At 41.8% G+C, this 19501-nt stretch overlaps 1 protein-coding gene across 1 annotated transcript; it reads left to right on the forward strand.

Annotated features, from left to right (window-relative positions):
• Positions 1-500: 500 nt before the first annotated feature.
• On the forward strand, positions 501-15096 carry arr3a (arrestin 3a, retinal (X-arrestin)). Its single transcript, XM_010895234.3, has 16 exons — positions 501-628; positions 1819-1848; positions 6337-6367; positions 6489-6549; positions 6647-6691; positions 6781-7034; positions 7116-7189; positions 7357-7495; positions 7599-7683; positions 7764-7836; positions 7939-8076; positions 8159-8242; positions 8337-8410; positions 8581-8584; positions 8905-8937; positions 14567-15096. Exons 2-15 carry the CDS (start codon positions 1841-1843, stop codon positions 8918-8920), a joined length of 1086 nt encoding a protein of 361 aa, XP_010893536.1. The 5' UTR covers positions 501-628; positions 1819-1840; the 3' UTR covers positions 8921-8937; positions 14567-15096.
• Positions 15097-19501: the final 4405 nt, after the last annotated feature.

A 19501-nucleotide genomic window follows, 5' to 3' on the forward strand; every position in this document is an offset into this window, starting at 1 on the left:
TCCAATAAAGTTTATTTATATTTTGTTAAAATATATAAATACATGTTCGTGTGCTTAAGGACAGATATCATATCAAGATTGATTTCACCAATGTCCATATTTTAACTTTAAATGTAGAGTTCAGCACAGTATTAACAGTATTTAATCATTTAAATGATTCCAACCACATACATCATGTTTATCTAACTCAAAATATTATGTCACCCTCAAAGGCCAAAGGTTGTGCAGTCAAATAACAAGGATGGAGTTATTCCTATTCAGTGTAATCCCCTATGAGCATTAGACTTTCAGCCACATGACCAGGTCTTTGGAACATCTCTGTTCTTCATGTTTACCATACCACAGGGGTCATGACACTATTACTACGGTGACTTACTGCAGATTGCACGTTTTACTTCGGTTGGCTGATGGTATTTTTAAACCATTTGTGTTTAAAAAAAGATGTTTAGTAATTGAATAATTGGATTTAGAGACAGACAACAGCTTCAAAAACGGGATAGGTAAGTGGAAGGAGGGGGCAGAGGTCTAGGTATAAATGGTGATGTCAACAGTCAGAGAGTGTACTCTGATCGCAGAACACTAGCAAGGAACTTGAGCATCGGTGGGGCTTTGATAGCTTTCGGAAAAGGTAAGACATTGCCATACTTTTTGCTTCACAGTTGTGTAGTTTTGGATATGGGAGTGGGAAGGAAGAAAGATGAGACAACACCTTACTCTGTGGATATCTGAGGACATTATGAAAAAAGAAGGCATTATAACTGCATGTAGAATGAATCACGGAAATGTTTAAGCACAGTTTTCAACTGGATTTAAACCAGAATCAATGCAGGCAAATGCTAACCCAATTTAGCCAACCAATTACTTTATTATTTTAACACAACTTCTAGACAGTGAACATTATTATGCATCAAAGGTTATAATCTCATGGAAATGCTCAAACTTGTCATTAGGATATACATATGTATTTAGTGTCTAACTTGCTAAAACCTAATTCATTCAGATTTAGTTAGGGGTTGTAAAATATGTGAAGTTTAATTTATATATATCTGTTATTGGAAATGCAAGGTTTGCCATACACAAGAGAATGTCCTACTATTTTTCTATACAAAAAATCTTATGAAGCTGACAGAGTAAATGTAATGTCTGTTAGTTTGTTGAACTGTCATCTCATGTTAAGATGATTTTCTTTGTACACACAACGCGATGAACAGGAATTACCTTTACAGATCAATGCCCGATGTGGCACAGTCATATTGATATCAGCACCAACGACATCTTCTGCGTTCATGGTGTCGTACTGTACCAAAATACGAGCAATCTAAATTATAAGTGCGACTGGTTGACTAATATGTCTATTTCAGTCAGAGTAAAGTAGATACCTCAACCACATTTTATTATCTTCATGACTCTTATATAAATGTTTCAGGAACATTCAACACACTGACCTTGTGAATGCTTTTAGTGGCCTCCTTTTAGACTGATGGTGAGACAAAAGAGAATTAGATAACAGTACCGTGTAAAGCCTGCAAGTGCTTTGAGGAACTGTTAGTGTCTCTGAACACTCTATTGGATGAGGGTTGTCAATAGCAGCGGTGCAACAAGCTAATCCCCAGCCAAGAACATAGTGATGCTGTAATCTCATTCCACCCGATTAGCTATTCACCCCTCCGAGCACTCAGCTCTGATAAAGCATGCCGATATCCTTAACGCACTGGTGGATCCAGGGTTATGCCTGGCGGTGATCTTGATAATATGGCAATTCTAAAATAGTCATTTTCATAAGTTCACACATTAAATGTTTTGTTTTCTCTTCCCTAGGTACTCCTGACATTGCTGAAAAATGGCGAAGTGAGTCTCTTACCTAATTTTCAGACTACATAAAAGTAACTAAATGGTAGTAATACTAAAGTTTTGTTTCATAGTTTGGCCTTGGAAAATACGAATGTGTCTGACCTTGTTAGAGGTGAAGGGCCTAGATATACAGGCTCCATATAACTTATATATCTTAGAAACTTTCTCAATTAGGGGGTAGCAATACTGGAAATGTCCTTGTTTTTGAAAGAACATTGAAATAACATCAAATAGATCAGGAATAGTGTAGACATTATTAACAAACAAGTGAAACACAACATAAAACACTATCTAGAAACTATGGAGGATTATTCCATAAATAATTCACATAATTAACCACCAAATGAAGACACCAATTGGAGAGAAATTACTTTTGTAGATAAGAGATAAGGAGTCAAGCAGAGGTAACATTTAGAAAGTACTACACCCAGACATTAAAGCATGACATTAAATAGTAACTCATCAATTAGACCGCTAGGGAAAAGAGTATTTAGTGTTGAAATCCAGAACACTTCACAGCTTTTTAACAGAAGATCTAAATCACCACCTCTCGGTTTCAAGGTAACTTAGTCAATGCCACAAAAATGAAGAGTGAACATATCCTGTTTTTCAGAATTGAAAAGAATTGCAAAAGTGTAGTTGCGGTCATTTCTACGGATTGTACTTGTGTTCAGTATGGATGGGAAACCGAGGCTTTCTGAACCAGAGGTGTGTTTTGAAAAAACGCTTCATTACTTGAAGTTTTCCAACACAGTGTACAGCAGGGACATCTGCTGGACAGAATGTAATATGACATGTTTCATTTGGACGCATTGTATTTTGTATTCAAAGTAATGTAAGGATGAATGAATAATGAAGACACTTGAAAAGGGTAACCTCAATAAAACAGGAATTTGTGGAGGGAGAAAGCATTTTGCGTTCCAAAAATGTTAATTAACCACAACCGGAAGAATCAAACCCTTGACCATGTAAACAGCAGTAATGTAAAGTAATGCAGTTACACCACAGTATTAGATGGAGTAATGCAGTTACACCACAGTATTAGATGGAGTAATATGGTTACACCACAGTATTAGATGGAGTAATATGGTTATACCACAGTAATATGGTTACACCACAGTATTAAATGGAGTAATATAGTTACGCCACGGAGTAATATGGTTACGCCACGGAGTAATATGGTTACGCCACGGAGTAATATGGTTACGCCACAGTATTAGATGCGTCCATTTTCCCAGAAATAGGAAAATGGACGTCACCATCACGTGATTTATACTAAAATATCTTTGTCACATTTATATAATTTGAATAATGATTGAGCCATTTTAGTCAACAAAATGCCCTTATGTTTTAGTCACATTTCAGTCCAATCACAGTTATTGCCTCATTAACCTATAGTTGCCTAAACATATCACCATATCAAATAACGCTAATGGGACATATCATAATGTTTCACTTACAATGTTGATATTCACTACAATTAGCATAATAATGAAAATTGTAAGCACAGTATTGTGCACATTATGGAAACGTGAAATGTCCAAAATGTAATTCACTAGTGGAAAAAGCATTTCTGGATGCTGGAGGAGTGATGGACACCAATGGTCAAGCATGGTGGAGGCAATGTGATGGTCTGGGGGTGCGCTTTGGTGGTGGTAAAGTTGGAAATTAGTACAAAGTAAAATGGATCTTGAAGAAGGAAGGCTATCACTCCATTTTGCAATGCCATGCCAAACCCTGTGGACAGCACTTGATTGGAGCCATTTCCTCCTACAACAGGACAATGACCCAAAGCACAACTCCACACTATGCAAGAAAAATTAATGGAAGAAGCAGTCAGCTAGTATTCTGTCAATAATGGAGTGGCCAGCACAGTCACCAGATCACAACCCTGTTGAGCTGTTGTGGGAGCAGTTTGACCCTATGGTACATAAGAAGTGCACATCAAGCCAATCCAACTTGTGGGAAGTGTTTCAGGAAGGATGGGGTGAAATCTCTTCAGATAACCTCAACAAATGACAACTAGAATGCCAAAGGTCTGCAAGGCTGTAGTTGTTGCAAATGCAGAATTCTTTGACAAAGAAAAGTTGGAAGGAACTAAAAAATAATTATTTCTAATCTTGTCAATTACTATATTTCCTATTCATTTAATTATATTTACTATTCAAACTAATTTAATTTACAAACCCAATTCCAAAAAAGTTGGGACACTGTACAAATTGTGAGTAAAAAAGGAATGGAATAATTTACAAATCTCATAAACTTATATTTAATTCACAATAAAATATAGATAACATATTGAATGTTGAAAGTGAGACATTTTGTACTGTCATGCCAAATATTGGCTCATTTTGGATTTCATGAGAGCTACACATTCCAAAAAAGTTGGGACAGGTAGCAATAAGATGCCGGAAAAGTTAAATGTACAGATAAGGAACAGCTGGAAGACCAATTTGCAACTTATTATGTCAATTGGCAACATGATTGGGTATAAAAAGAGCCTCTCAGAGTGGCAGTGTCTCTCAGAAGTTAAGATGGGCAGAGGATCACCAATTCCCCCAATGCTGCGGCGAAAAATAGTGGAGCAATATCAGAAATGAGTTTCTCAGAGAAAAAGAGTTGGAAGTTATCATCATATACAGTGCATAATATCATCCAAAGATTCAGAGAATCTGGAACAATCTCTGTGCATTAGGGTCAAGGCCGGAAAACAATACTGGATGCCTGTGATCTTCTGGCCCTCAGACGGCACTGCATCACATACAGGAATGATACTGTAATGGAAATCACAACATGGGCTCAGGAATACTTCCAGAAAACATTGTCGGTGAACACAATCCACCGTGCCATTCGCCGCTGCCGGCTAAAACTCTATAGGTCAAAAAAGAAGCCGTATCTAAACAGGATCCAGAAGCGCAGGCGTTTTCTCTGGGCCAAGGATCATTTAAAATGGACTGTGGCAAAGTGGAAAAGTGTTCTGTGGTCAGACAAATCAAAATGTGAAGTTCATTTTGGAAAACTGGGACACCATGTCATCCGGACTAAAGAGGACAAGGACAACCCAAGTTGTTATCAGCGCTCAGTTCAGAAGCCTGCATCTCTGATGGTATGGGGTTGCATGAGTGCGTGTGGCATGGGCAGCCTACACATCTGGAAAGACACCATCAATGCTGACCGTTATATCCAAGTTCTAGAACAGCATATGCTCCCATCCAGATGTCGTCTCTTTCAGGGAAGACCTTGCATTTTCCAACATGACAATGCCAGACCACATACTGCATCAATTACAATGTCATGGCTGCATAGAAGAAGGATCCGGGTACTGAAATGGCCAGCCTGCAGTCCAGATCTTTCACCCATAGAAAACATTTGGCGCATCATGAAGAGGAAGGTGCGACAAAGAAGACCTAAGACAGTTGAGCAACTAGAAGCCTGTATTAGACAAGAATGTGACAACATTCTTATTCATAAACTTGAGCAACTTGTCTCCTCAGTCCCAGATGTTTGCAGTCTGTTATAAAAAGAAGAGGGGATGCCACACAGTGGTAAACATGGCCTTGTCCCAACTTTTTTGAGATGTGTTGATGCCAGGAAATTTAAAATCAACTTATTTTTCCCTTAAAGTGATATATTTTCTCAGTTTAAACATTTGATGTGTCATCTATGTTGTATTCTGAATAAAATATTGAAATTTGAAACTTCCACATCATTGCAATCTGTTTTTATTCACAATATTACAGTGTCCCAACTTTTTTTTAATCGGGTTTGTATGTTTTCATGGAAAACATGAACATTTCTCAGTCATCACAAACTTTTGAATGGTAGTGTATCTATTTCTTGCAGGTCTATCTGCTCTAAATCATATTGCTGGTGGAGGAGATTAATTCAGCATGTTAATTCTTTCAAGTGCAATCATTCCCAAAGGTTTCATTCAGTTTGTCAGTGGACATTAGGTTTATGTCAGGGCTGTCATCTCACATAAGGACTACATTAAATCGTCTTTTTTCACATGGGCTTTAAAACACAGCTTGCCATAAGTTGCTAGTGTAAGTCAATTAATAGGTGTCACAGAGGAATACTGTGAAGAACAGGATTAGTGAGGGAGGCAGGAAAGAGTGCAGCGTTGACTTGAGCGTCTGTGAACACCACAAGCACTATGTGATGAACGGTCGCTCATGCAAGAGGGGCTTACAGCTCAGGTCAAATCCAGACCGTTAGGTAACACCATTCTCAATGGTTAATACCTCATTCTGATCCATCCCGCTGTTCTCCGTATGGCCTGACAAACACATACGCAAAACTCAGGAAACATTTTGGAAATTAAAGTCAGTGATTTGTTTTTAAAGAGTTGTGAAATGTGTCTTTTACACAACATTTGAGGATTTACTAAACTGAACCATGTGTTTAATCCTTAAAGTGCATTTAATTATTTAGTTAAATTGCTAAATTTGAATGTTTTTTGTTTTTTCTGTGATCTGTTGTCAGGGTTTACAAGAAAACCTCTGGAAATGGTGCTGTAAGTGAACATTCTGTTTCTTGATTACACTTGAAACGTGAATTGAGGCCATCGCTATTTGTGATTACAGGGAAAGGGCTCACGCTGCATACTGTGACAATGTATTTCTTCTTATACTCAGCTTACCCTTTACCTGGGGAAGAGGGATTATGTTGATCATGTTCAGCAAGTAGACCCTGTTGGTACGTCTTTTATTCGTACTTTGCACTTTTCCACAGTCTTTTGTTTAGACATGTGTTGAGGGACAAATCTTTAAAATCTTGATTGTCTTTGTTGCAGAGGGTGTGGTAAAAATTGATCCTTCAGAACTCGGAGGCAAGAAAGGTAACCTTTTACAGTCCTATTTACGCACAAACGTTAGCAATTCTTTGACATGTTTCTACTCTAGTGAACGTTCATCCTGTTTTCTTCAGTCTTTGTGCAGTTGTGTTGTGCCTTCCGTTATGGCCGAGAGGACCTGGATGTCATCGGGCTGTCCTTCAGGAAAGACATCTGGATCAAGCACATCCAGTTGTACCCTGAAGCTGGCCACAAACCCACCCTTACTCCCATGCACGAATGCCTGCTCAAGAAGGCTGGGGAGCAAGGCCATGCCTTCACTTTTGACATTGAGACTAACCTTCCCTGCTCAGTCACACTCCAGCCAGGACCAGACGATACTGGGAAGGTTAGAGCCTCGTCATGCTTATAGTTCACCCCAAATCCCATGATACATTATATTTATGTTGACATTCTTGTGTGCGGCTAGGCTTGTGGCGTGGACTTTGAAGTCAAGACCTACATCGCTGATGTGGAAGACCCCGAAGAGAAGCTTGATAAGAAGTGAGCAGCCATTCTAAGCCTTGTCTTGTTTAATGAAAAACTACACAGGCATAAAACGAAACAATCCCAACATCCGAAAACAACTGCTTCTTTCTGGCAGTCTTTTTACATCTCCACCAACCTGTCTCCTTCTGTACTTTTTGCTACTCTTCCTGCCTTCTTTGTAGAGACACTGCCCGTCTGATAATCCGTAAAATCCAGTTTGCTCCAGATGCTACTGGAGGCCCTGGGCCCAAGGCAGACATCTGTAAGAGTTTCATGATGTCTGACAAGCCAGTCCACCTGGAGGCCAGTCTGGATAAGGAGGTGAGTCCACTTCTACAGACTAGAGTCCTGTAGCAACAGTGATGTAATTTGTTATGAAAAGGGGATGCAAAATGTTTTGTTTTTTTTCTCTTACCGATATCAGATCTACTACCATGGAGATCCGATCAAGGTCCACGTCAAAGTCAATAATGAAACTTCAAAAACTGTGACCAAAATTAAGGTCACAGGTGAGTTTATTACAACTGACAGTCAATGTGAGAATGGAAATAATCTACTCAATTCGGTAACAGTGGGCTCTTTCTTCTAGTTGACCAGACAACGGATGTGGTGCTCTACTCAGCAGACAAATACACCAAAACTGTACTTAGTCAAGAGTTTGGGTAAGAAAGAAACCCATTCCAAGGCAACCTATTCCTCATCCTCATCTTTGGTGCTTCTTTCCTGATCATTCTTTCTCTAACATCTCCAATGTTCTCTTACAGAGAGACAATTAATGCCAATAGCACATTTGAAGGGTCCCTCGCCATCACCCCTCTACTTGTAGAAAACAAGGAGAAGCGTGGTCTGGCCCTGGACGGCAGACTGAAAGACGAGGACACAAACCTGGCATCCAACACTATGTGAGTCTACATTTTTGTATCATTCACAATCTAAACTACCTGAGTACATCACTCACTGTCATCTCCTTTCACCCACAATCAGTATCAGACCCGGTATGGATAAAGAAGTGCTGGGAATCTTGGTCTCCTACAAAATCAAGGTCAACTTGATGGTGTCTTCTGGAGGGTAAGGTTTAGCGTCATCAAGTCTTTCCTTGGATACCAGTGCAGAGATTAATTTTTATTTGAACCAATATTGTTGTTTTTTTACCTTGATTCAGCTTGTTGGGTGGTCTCACAGCCAGTGATGTACAGGTGGAGCTCCCTCTGATCCTGATGAACCCCAAACCCCAAGGTAAACTAACAGTTTGAATAATAGGATCTATTATGAACCATTTGAACTGAAACCGATGTAGTGATGGTGAAATGACTCTTTACTCATTCAAAGCTGTTTTGTTATTCCATTTTTTGCTAATGTAATCTTTCAATTCTTTTTGCTTCTAACAAACCCTGGTAAATGAGCAGACGTGTAAGTATAAAATAAAATCCCAGGTTTAGTAAATGTACATTTAAATACGTGCCTCAGAATCAAAATGTAAAGTTTGTAACATGTATTACGAATTTGATTTGTAACATAAATAATTCAGCAGGTCATTTTTTACATAGTACACAATTTGATTGCATTGTACACGAAAAATAAGGTATTGCTTTAGCTCGTGAGCACTACTTCAAAAAAGCTAGTGGCTGAAATTATTAAAAAAAAGAGTGCAACTTCAAACTTAATTTTGGACTTCTTTTGGAATGGTTCATGAGCTTTTGTTGTTCTTATGTTTCCTTTATGATCTACAGAGGCCTCCCGGAGTAGAAACTCTTAAAGTGAAGGTGAGATTCTATCTGATAGACTTTTAGACTCCAATGAACAACACACGTCTTTTATGTGAATTACCTGTTCATTAGAATGAAGCAGCATTTTAGTTTTACATTCCGATATTGTCCAATACTGGCCAAAAATACGGGATCGGGTGTTGGCGCTAGTCTATGTAATAATACATTTTAATAACAACGTGCATAAAACACCTCGTAAGTTGTTGATGATGGGCAGACCAGAAACATGCCGGCCATGCTTAGTGAACTTCATACCAATAACAATTACATCTGCAGTCTGGAATTACTTTATATTTGAAACAGCCACTAGCAAAACTAGTAGTTGCAAATGTTGCAAAGGAAGTGTTTCAACGGTTGACAGTAGAGAACTTTAGGCTAGCTAGTCGGCTAACGCTAGCTAAGTTGACTACGGTTGGTTGATGCTAGTTAACACCAAAGTTAGCACCAGGCAAAATCAATTTTAACTGAGGTTTATAATCTAGAAATCCATTCATAGTTAAATAGCAAGCGCTACCTGTTTGGTGTTGTACGGACTTTCCTTTTAATTTCATTTTCAATCTCCTAAAGAGCCTAACATTAGTGCCACTTCGATCACGTTGTAATTGGACAACAACAAGCCAAATGTGGCAGTTCACGTGGAATTTCATGATTTTAATCAAATACTGATAAGAAAATGCTTTTAGGAAAATTGTCAGTTTATCAATGCCTAGTTTTCATTGCAGTGACTTATTTGTCCAATACATATTCACGTTCCCATTTCACATTTCTATAGAATTTCCACAAATGTCTTGCTTTTCCTGGGAGTGTCTTTTCACACATTTTAATAGACTCTCTGTGTACCAGCGTAGTGAGGAACTTTCGCTTTTGTCTAGAAGTCGGTATTGCAGTTTCCGGTTTACTTACTAATACTCATCCGCATTACCATACCATACCATACCATCTTCTTCCGCTTATCCGGGGCCGGGTCGCGGGGGCAGCAGTCTAAGCAGGGATGCCCAGACTTCCCTCTCCCCAGACACTTCCTCCAGCTCTTCCGGGGGGACACCGAGGCGTTCCCAGGCCAGCCGGGAGACATAGTCCCTCCAGCGTGTCCTAGGTCTTCCCCGGGGTCTCCTCCCGGTGGGACGGGACCGGAACACCTTCCTAGGAAGGCGTTCCGGAGGCTTCCGAAAAAGATGCCCAAGCCACCTCAGCTGACCCCTCTCGATGTGGAGGAGCAGCGGCTCTACTCTGAGCTCCTCCCGGGTGACCGAGCTTCTCACCCTATCTCTAAGGGATCGCCCGGCCACCCTGCGGAGAAAGCTCATTTCGGCCGCCTGTATCCGGGATCTTGTCCTTTCGGTCATGACCCAAAGCTCATGACCATAGGTGAGAGTAGGAACGTAGATTGACTGGTAAATCGAGAGCTTCGCCTTGCGGCTCAGCTCTTTCTTCACCACGACAGACCGATACATCGACTGCATTACTGCAGAAGCTGCACCGATCCGTCTGTCAATCTCCCGTTCCATCCTTCCCTCACTCGTGAACAAGACCCCTAGATACTTAAACTCCTCCACTTGAGGCAGGCACTCTCCACCAACCTGAAGTGGGCAAGCCACCCTTTTCCGACTGAGGACCATGGCCTTGGATTTGGAGGTACTGATTTTCATCCCCACCGCTTCACACTCGGCTGCAAACCGTCCCAGCGCATGCTGAAGGTCCTGGTTAGAAGGGGCCAACACGACAACATCATCTGCAAAGAGCAGAGATGAAATTGTGTGGTCCCCAAACCTGACACCCTCCGGCCCCTGGCTGCGCCTAGAAATTCTGTCCATAAAAATTACGAACAGAACCGGTGACAAAGGGCAGCCCTGCCGGAGTCCAACATGCACTGAGAACAAGTCTGACTTACTGCCGGCAATGCGGACCAAGCTCCTGCTTCGGTTGTACAGGGACCTGACAGCCCTTAGCAAAGGACCCAGGACCCCATATTCCCCAAGCACCCTCCACAAGATGCCGCGAGGGACACAGTCGAATGCCTTCTCCAAATCCACAAAACACATGTGGATTGGTTGGGCAAACTCCCATGAACCCTCCAACACCCTGTAGAGGGTATAGAGCTGGTCCAGTGTTCCACGGCCCGGACGAAAACCACACTGTTCCTCCTGAATCCGAGGTTCTACTATCGGCCGTATTCTCCTCTCCAGAACCCTGGCATAGACTTTCCTGGGGAGGCTGAGAAGTGTGATCCCCCTATAGTTGGAACACACCCTCCGGTCCCCCTTCTTAAAAAGAGGGACCACCACCCCGGTCTGCCATCCCAGAGGCACTGTCCCCGACCGCCACGCGATGTTGCACAGGCGTGTCAACCAAGACAGCCCCACAACATCCAGAGACTTGAGGTACTCTGGGCGGATCTCATCCACCCCCGGTGCCTTGCCACCGAGGAGTTTCTTGACCACCTCAGTGACTTCAGCCCGGGTGATGGACGAGTCCACCTCTGATACCTCATCCTCTGCTTCCTCAATGGAAGAAGTGACAGCGGGATTGAGGAGATCCTCGAAGTACTCCTTCCACCGCCCGACGACATCCTCAGTTGAGGTCACCAGCTGCCCACCTCTACTGTAAACCGCGTTGGTAGGGCACTGTTTCCCTCTCCTGAGGCACTGGATGGTTTGCCAGAATCTCTTCGAGGCCAGCCGATAGTCCTTCTCCATGGCCTCACCGAACTCCTCCCAGGCCCGAGTTTTTGCCTCCACAACCACCCGGGCTGCAGCCCGCTTGGCCTGTCGGTACCCGTCAGCTGCGTCAGGAGTCCCACAAGCCAACCAGGCCTGATAGGATTCCTTCTTCAGCTTGACGGCATCCCTTACTTCCGGTGTCCACCACCGGGTTCGGGGATTGCCGCCTCGACAGGCACCGGAGACCTTACGGCCACAGCTCCGAGCGGCCGCTTCGACAATGGCGGTGGAGAACATGGTCCACTCGGACTCAATATCTCCAGCCTCCCTCGGGATCCAGTCGAAGCTCTGCCGGAAGTGGGAGTTGAAGATCTCTCTGACAGGAGACTCGGCCAGACGTTCCCAGCAGACCCTTACAGTACGCTTGGGCCTGCCGAGTCTGTCCAGCTTCTTACCCCGCCATCGGATCCAACTCACCACCAGGTGGTGATCAGTTGACAGCTCCGCCCCTCTCTTCACCCGAGTGTCCAAGACATACGACCGCAGGTCAGATGAGACGACAACAAAGTCGATCATCGACCTGCGGCCTAGGGTGTCCTGGTGCCACGTGCACTGATGGACACACTTATGCTTGAACATGGTGTTCGTTATGGACAAACTGTGACTAGCACAGAAGTCCAATAACTGAACACCACTCGGGTTCAGATCAGGGGGGCCGTTCCTCCCAATCACGCCCCTCCAGGTGTCACTGTCGTTGCCCACGTGGGCGTTGAAGTCCCCCAGTAGAACAATAGAGTCCCCAGTCGGAGCACTTTCCAGCACCCCTCCCAGAGACTCCAAGAAGGTCGGGTACTCTGCACTGCCGTTCGGCCCGTAGGCACAAACAACAGTGAGAGACCTATCCCCGACCCGTAGGCGCAGGGAAACGACCCTCTCGTTCACCGGGGTAAACTCCAACACATGGCGGCAGAGCTGGGGAGCTATAAGCAAACCCACACCAGCCCGCCGCCTCTCACCATGGGCAACTCCAGAGTGGTGAAGAGTCCATCCTCTCTCAAGGAGTGTGGTTCCAGAGCCCAAGCCGTGCGTAGAGGTGATCCCGACTACCTCTAATCGGAACCTCTCAACCTCACGCACTAACTCAGGCTCCTTCCCCGCCAGCGAGGTGACATTCCACGTCCCTAGAGCTAATTTCCGTGTCCAGAGATCGGGTTGTCTAGGCCCCTGCCTTCGACTGCCGCCCGATCCTCTTCGCACCGGCCCCTTATGGTCCCTCCTGTGGGTGGTGAGCCCACGGGAGGGCGACCCCACGTCGCCCGTTCGGGCTGAGCCCGGCCGGGCCCCATGGGGGAAGGCCCGGCCACCAGGCGCTCGCATACGAGCCCCAACCCCGGGCCTGGCTCCAGGGTGGGGCCCCGGCTGCGCCATACCGGGCGACGTCACGGTACACATAATTTTAATCATCATTAAGGGGTTTTTGAACCGCTCTTAGTCTGACCCGTCGCCTAAGACCTGTTTGCCTTGGGAGACCCTACCAGGGGCATATAGCCCCAGACAACATAGCTCCTAGGGTCACTCGGGTACTCAAACCCCTCCACCACGTTAAGGTGGCAGTTCTTGGAGGGGTCATCCGCATTAGTAAACACCTAAACTCACAACAAGATGAGTGATGCTGTTGTACGAAAAAAAAGAAATATAATGTACGTGACTCATTGAAGTTTCAAGGTACAAGTGGGGCATCATTTTAATCAGGAGAATGTCCTCTTTTTAATAAAATATGGCTTGCGCCATTCAATGACTTCAAACGCTAGACTAGAAATAGTCAGAAAAGCCAATTTTTTATATACTTAAATACTTGCGCCATTCAATGACTTCAAACGCTTGACTAGAAATAGTTAGCGTTTTTTTATATACTTCCACGTAACGCAGGTTTAAGCACAATACCATATAGGACCAGATGTTTACTTCCTATTCCAGTTGTTATTTTTCAGTTTCATTGTGAAATTAGGTTACAGTTGTAAAATAAAAGAGGAGACCTGTTTTGGTGCTTTTTTGATGCTATGGAATTTTAAGTTTCATTCAGGTTGAAGAGGCTGAACAAAGGTTCGTTTCAATTTACTTGCTATGGGGACGCGCTAGCGTTTCAGGTCAGCCAGCGTTATTTTGCTGTTTTTGAGGCTAGGGTGAATTTTTATGCATTCTATTGTCCTGCCTAATACTACACTAAAAAGGACTACGTCGCTAACTAGCTTAGCCGATAGCTGGCCGGCACACCACAGTAAACTACTTACCCTCGTAGTTGTGCAGATAATGCGATACGTAGAGTTTGAATCCCTTGTTCCGCTTGCTTGTTGGAGCAGGGGACCAGGCATCAACAATTCGATGGACATCACTAATGCTTATTTTAGGCAGGTCTTGGAGACATCTACTAAAAACTGAAATTTTGGGCGACGCGGGTGATCGCCTTAAGTAAACCGGAAAATGATATGCCGAGATCTGGCTAAAGCAGAAGTTCGTCCATACGCTTGTGCACAGAGCCTAAAAGCTTTGACATTGTACGTTCCATATTCGAAAATATTCATTTGACAATAAAACATTGTATGATAATTCAGTAATGTAAAATAATTATGGCGATCATAGCTTGTCAATGAAATAAAAATATCTGTATTGGATAGTACTCGGTATCGGCAGCTACTCACAGTTCAGTAATCAGAATCGGTATCAACAAGGAGAAAGTGATATCGGTGCATCCCCAGTTTTAGGCTTCACTACTACCTTGCTAAGCCTGGCATAACATAAGCATAAAGGCCCCAACATGTGTATTTCAATGAAGTTCCAACAACTGTAGATTACTCAGGTGACTGAATAGAAATAATTCTTATCACAGGATTTCTCTACACCTTTTGCTATTGTTGTCTGTGACACGAACAGCAATAATTTACTGTATATGGTTTGTGAATCCCCAGAAAAGACATTACCTTCGAGGTTGAGTAGATTCCAACCCAGATGCCCAGCAGAAGACTAGGAAAAAGGAACTGCACAGTAAAGCGGATGAAAGCTGCCCAGATTGAAAGCCATACCATACCAACATACCAAACAAAGAAGAAACTGTAACATAATAAAAATGGTGTCAACAACCACATATATTCTCATATCCATGATGTCAGTCTGTCTGGCTATTAAAGAGACACATGTTTCTGTTAGTTTTCAGTAGATTTGTCAATTTGAGCCTTTATTTTCTGCACAGCACATACATTATACTAAACAGCTTTACCATTTACCTGCACAACACATAAAACCATGGAATTAATTATCACATCCAGTATAAAACAACATAATTGGTTTGTGGATAAAATCCACTACATAAATGATTCCAACCCAATGGGAGTCTGGAAGTACTAAGTTCATCATTGTCAATTCACTATGTCTTTCTGTGATATATATGCATGTTTTCCGCTGATAAGTCAATGAACCAAATAAAAACACCATATGTAATGTTTGGCTTAGTCATCAATTCATCCATTCATATTGTAAGCAGCATGCTATACTAGCTGAACAACATTGGGACCAAAGCACACCAAGCACATGTCCAAAGAATGTACAACTTTGAAGACCTTAACAAAAAATAAGCTGTATTTGCTATCTGCCAAGGATATAAAAATAACAGATGTGAACATTTTCTGCCATAGGACTAAAGGTAGGGGAACTGGGCCAGAGCAGGAAGCAATGTGTGGTGATAATTCACAAAGAAATAACTATTACAAGGAGGCAAGACAGAGAACCTGTCTCATTACACAATATAGTTTATTACACTTTCAAGCAGAGAGATGTATTTCAGTTTCAAACTAAAACTCTGAGGCGCAGCCCAGCAACTTCCCACTAAATGAATAAACTGTAATGAATGCACTCAGATGACAAGGAGGTAGTTGGACCCAAGCGCAGAGCGCAGGATGTTTATTATAAACCCGACAAAAGGAAAAACCAGGGGAGTAGGCTGTTTCGTAGTCGATGGGCAAGCAGAGGGTCGTACATAAGAATCAGAATGAGCAGTCAGAAGTACCAAAAGGGATAATCCAAAAAGTCGATGGTCAAAAGGCAGGCACAGGTCAGGGCACAAGGAGGGTAGTCAGGCTTTCTATTACAAGGAAAATGGCATCTTAGTATGGATGCACACAAGACTAACAATACATCACAACAGAAACCAGGCACAGACCTGCACTAAACAGGGAACACAAAACGAACACAGGTTCACCTGAATTGGCGAACGACATCACATAAACATGTTCACCCCCCAAGAGCTGGTTCTAACCGGTTCTCTGCGTACCAGTCACACAGCAGGCATGGCTTCCCTGCCTATGTTCAGAATATGTACTGTAGAGACAGTGAGAGGTTACAATGACATTTTCAGACATTATGTTGATTCTCTACTCCCTTATCTTAGTAGAAACGTATGTAGATTGCACTTCACACCCTCAGTACTTTAATCACTCTGCCAGGTTTTCATCATTTGACCAGCAAGCGACCTTGTACATCTCATGATAGAAGACACAGAGACAGATCAACCTAGTAAACTTCCATAACAACCACCACTCCAGAGTTGTAGGTTATACTATTATGAATTTGTTCTTGAATATTGTACTCATAAATATTTTTCTGAATACGTATACTGATAGGTGTGTCACCGAAACGCCCTAGAATGACAACCATGTCTACAAAACCACTTTTAGCTCCATCAGTATAACAGGCTGTGCGAAATTAAACATAACTTTAGTTTTTCAGATCTTCCATACACATTCTGATATAATAAAGTGTATTTATCACACAAATGTCAATTCCCTTGGTGTCAATGTCCTGTCCCTTTCAGTGTCTCCTCTATACATTACTACCCGTTTTATTTCTACTTATGTGACATTTTATAACTTTTTAAAATGTGTCAAGAGGAACATTTAAAGCTATGTAATTAATATATGTTCTATTAAAAAACAGACATTGTCCAAATATCTAAATCCTGTGAACACATAAGTAGGCTATACTGATATTTCACACCTTAGACACACTTTGTCTAGAGCAATTTGATTGTGACTCAAAAAATGTTAGGTCCAGAAATAATTGGACACTGACACAAGATTGGTATTTGGTCTGTTTACCAAAATATATTCAAGTTACAGTTAAATAATGAATATGGGCATAAAGTGCAGTCTCTCTGTCTTTAATGTGAGGGTGTTCACATCCAAATTGGAGGAAGGATTACAGCGCTTTAATATTTTTCAAGGGACCAAAAGTAATTGGCCTCAAAAGCTGTTTCATGGACAGGTGTGGGCTATTCCTTAATTATTTCTTCATCAATTAACCAGGTAAAAGGTCTGGAGTTTATTCTAGGTGTGCAATTCATAGTTGGAAGCTGTTGCTGTGAACCCACAACATGTGGTCAAAAAATGCTGCCTATGACCCCAAGAACACCATCCCCACCGTCAAACATGGAGGTGGAAACATTATGCTTTGGGGGTGCAAAGGGTCAGGACAACTTCACCGGATCAAAGGGACGATGGACGGGGCCATGACCTTAATTCCATAGAAAAGTTGCCAAACGTCAGCCTGGAAACCTTAATGACTTGGAGAAGATCTGCAAAGAGGACAAAATCCCTCCTGAGATGTGTGCAAACCTGGTGGCCAACTACAAGAAATGTCTGACCTCTGTGATAGCCAACAAGGATTATGCCACCAAGTACTAAGTCATGTTTTGCAGAGGGGTCAAATACTTATTACACTCATTAAAATGCAAATCAATTTATAAAATGTGTTTTTCTAGATTTTTGTTGTTGTTATTCTGTCTCTCGCTGTTCAAATAAACCTACCATTAAAATTATAGACTGATCATTTCTTTGTCAGTGGGCAAACGTACAAAATCAGCAGGGGATCAAATAATTTTTTCAGTTAATTAGCACCACTGTCAATGCTAGTTATGCTACGTGCATACTGTCCGCTCACTCAACTTGCAAATCACTCAATCTCTGGCAAGCTATTAATGAGTCGAATCTGGCGTGCACACGTATTTTCCTTGTTTATTCCAGCGACACCTGTCAGCCAGTATAGGGGAAACATTCATCTGCAAATACTAATAACTATTTAGTATTTGCACTCCGCTACTAAAAACATATTACGACGATGCCAAGTCAATGATTTGTCAATATTCAAATAGCAATTAACTTTTTTTATATTATACATGTATCACTCACCTGTGATCTCAACGATCTCTGAAACTTTCCATGCATACATTTTGAATTATATCTCTGTATGAATCCAGAGAATCATCATAAATAATGGAGAAACCGGACACCTCAATTATATGTTTCTCTCTCGTCAATGTTTTTTAGCCCGCGAGTAAATTTTTTGCTAGCAAGTAGAAACCAGTAAAGGAACCAGGCAAGCCTAGTTCTGCCAGCCCGCAATTAAAAGTGAAAAATATTGTTGCCCTCGCTGGATTCATACCTGTGAGAGGCTGGGTCTTTAACACTACTATAAGGGTGCGAGTGTCAATATAGCATCTCGACATTATAAAAAAAAATAACGCATTAACATTACACCAAGTCTGAATATTTCGCTAGACACCATTAAGCATTGTGTTAAACTGACTAACATTTCTTAAGTTTACCTCCACCACAAATAATATATATGAACTGTAAGGCTTTTGTCACTGGTCGTTTTAACTTAATAATTGGAATAGTCAAAAGATATGAGCAATTTCTAGCGAGATTGAATATGAACTTTATACTGTCAAAGAAATTTCATTTCATGGCACAACACTGTTCATTTTCTTTCATTCGTGAATGACATTGATACAATAACTATCAATACAGCCTACTGTAACACTTTGAACCCAGTTGGGTTAATTGAAAACACATTAGCTAATGTGTTGACATTTCATTTCCTAATATCAAAATGATTGTCAAAACTAAAAATATTAAATTTTCTAGCTGTGTATCATGATTATCTTTTTTATCGTCAGTCTAAGACTAATTATACACAGCTACTCCCACACAGCAGCTACATTTTATTCAGGGTGCAAAGAATTCAGAGCACATGACCTCGGGGTCTTAAATGGTAGATATACCAGACCCCATGGTGAAATGCCCTGTTAATTAAGTATATTCCCCTGAGTGTGTTTCCAAGTGGTGTTGACATTGGAACAAATTGGGGTTGTAAAAATAACTAAGATTTCTTCACTCCAATCGATTTGTATAGCCACAGTAAAGTTTCAATTCTATATTTTCTTTATTCCACTGTTTTGGATTTAAGATTAAATCTAAGATTAAATCTTTAATAATCAGGCAACAAAGCAGAATGTACCCTTGAAATTGAGTGTATGTTTGTAGGCATTTACTATTTACAAAATGAAAGCAATTCATGTGTTTAGTAGTTCCCCTATGCAAAGACGTCAGCAGTGTTAAAATATATTTACTTATATCTTAGAAAGTAGTAACATGTTTACCATCTGGCTCCACACCCTCATATTCCTGTAGTGATGATGTATATTTTTTCAACTAATCCACAGTATGTCTTCCGCTTTAACTTTACTTCGGTGGGGGGGTGTATAAAGTAGTGCCACTGATAAATATGTGAACACGTCCCACTAAACAAATTTGTAGTCTGGCTTCAAGCTACCGTCTGGTATTAGATGGTCTGAGCCCCCATAGTAACCGCACACTCCTCTGGGTTGGCTGAGTTTAAACAAATTAATTCTCCATTCACATCATAGGCTTAAAGCCTGAAGCCCATGGCTGTTGAAGCAGTCACTATCTAGGTAAAAGCCAGCAGTACAGAAGATGGCTATGAAGAAACTAACAGCCAAAGTTTCTCCATCCTCTCCCTCGACTGGTCTTCCGGACATCCGACTGCCAACA

This window comes from Esox lucius, chromosome 7, assembly GCF_011004845.1.
Source record: "Esox lucius isolate fEsoLuc1 chromosome 7, fEsoLuc1.pri, whole genome shotgun sequence".
In the NCBI taxonomy this organism is placed as follows: Eukaryota; Metazoa; Chordata; class Actinopteri; order Esociformes; family Esocidae; genus Esox; species Esox lucius.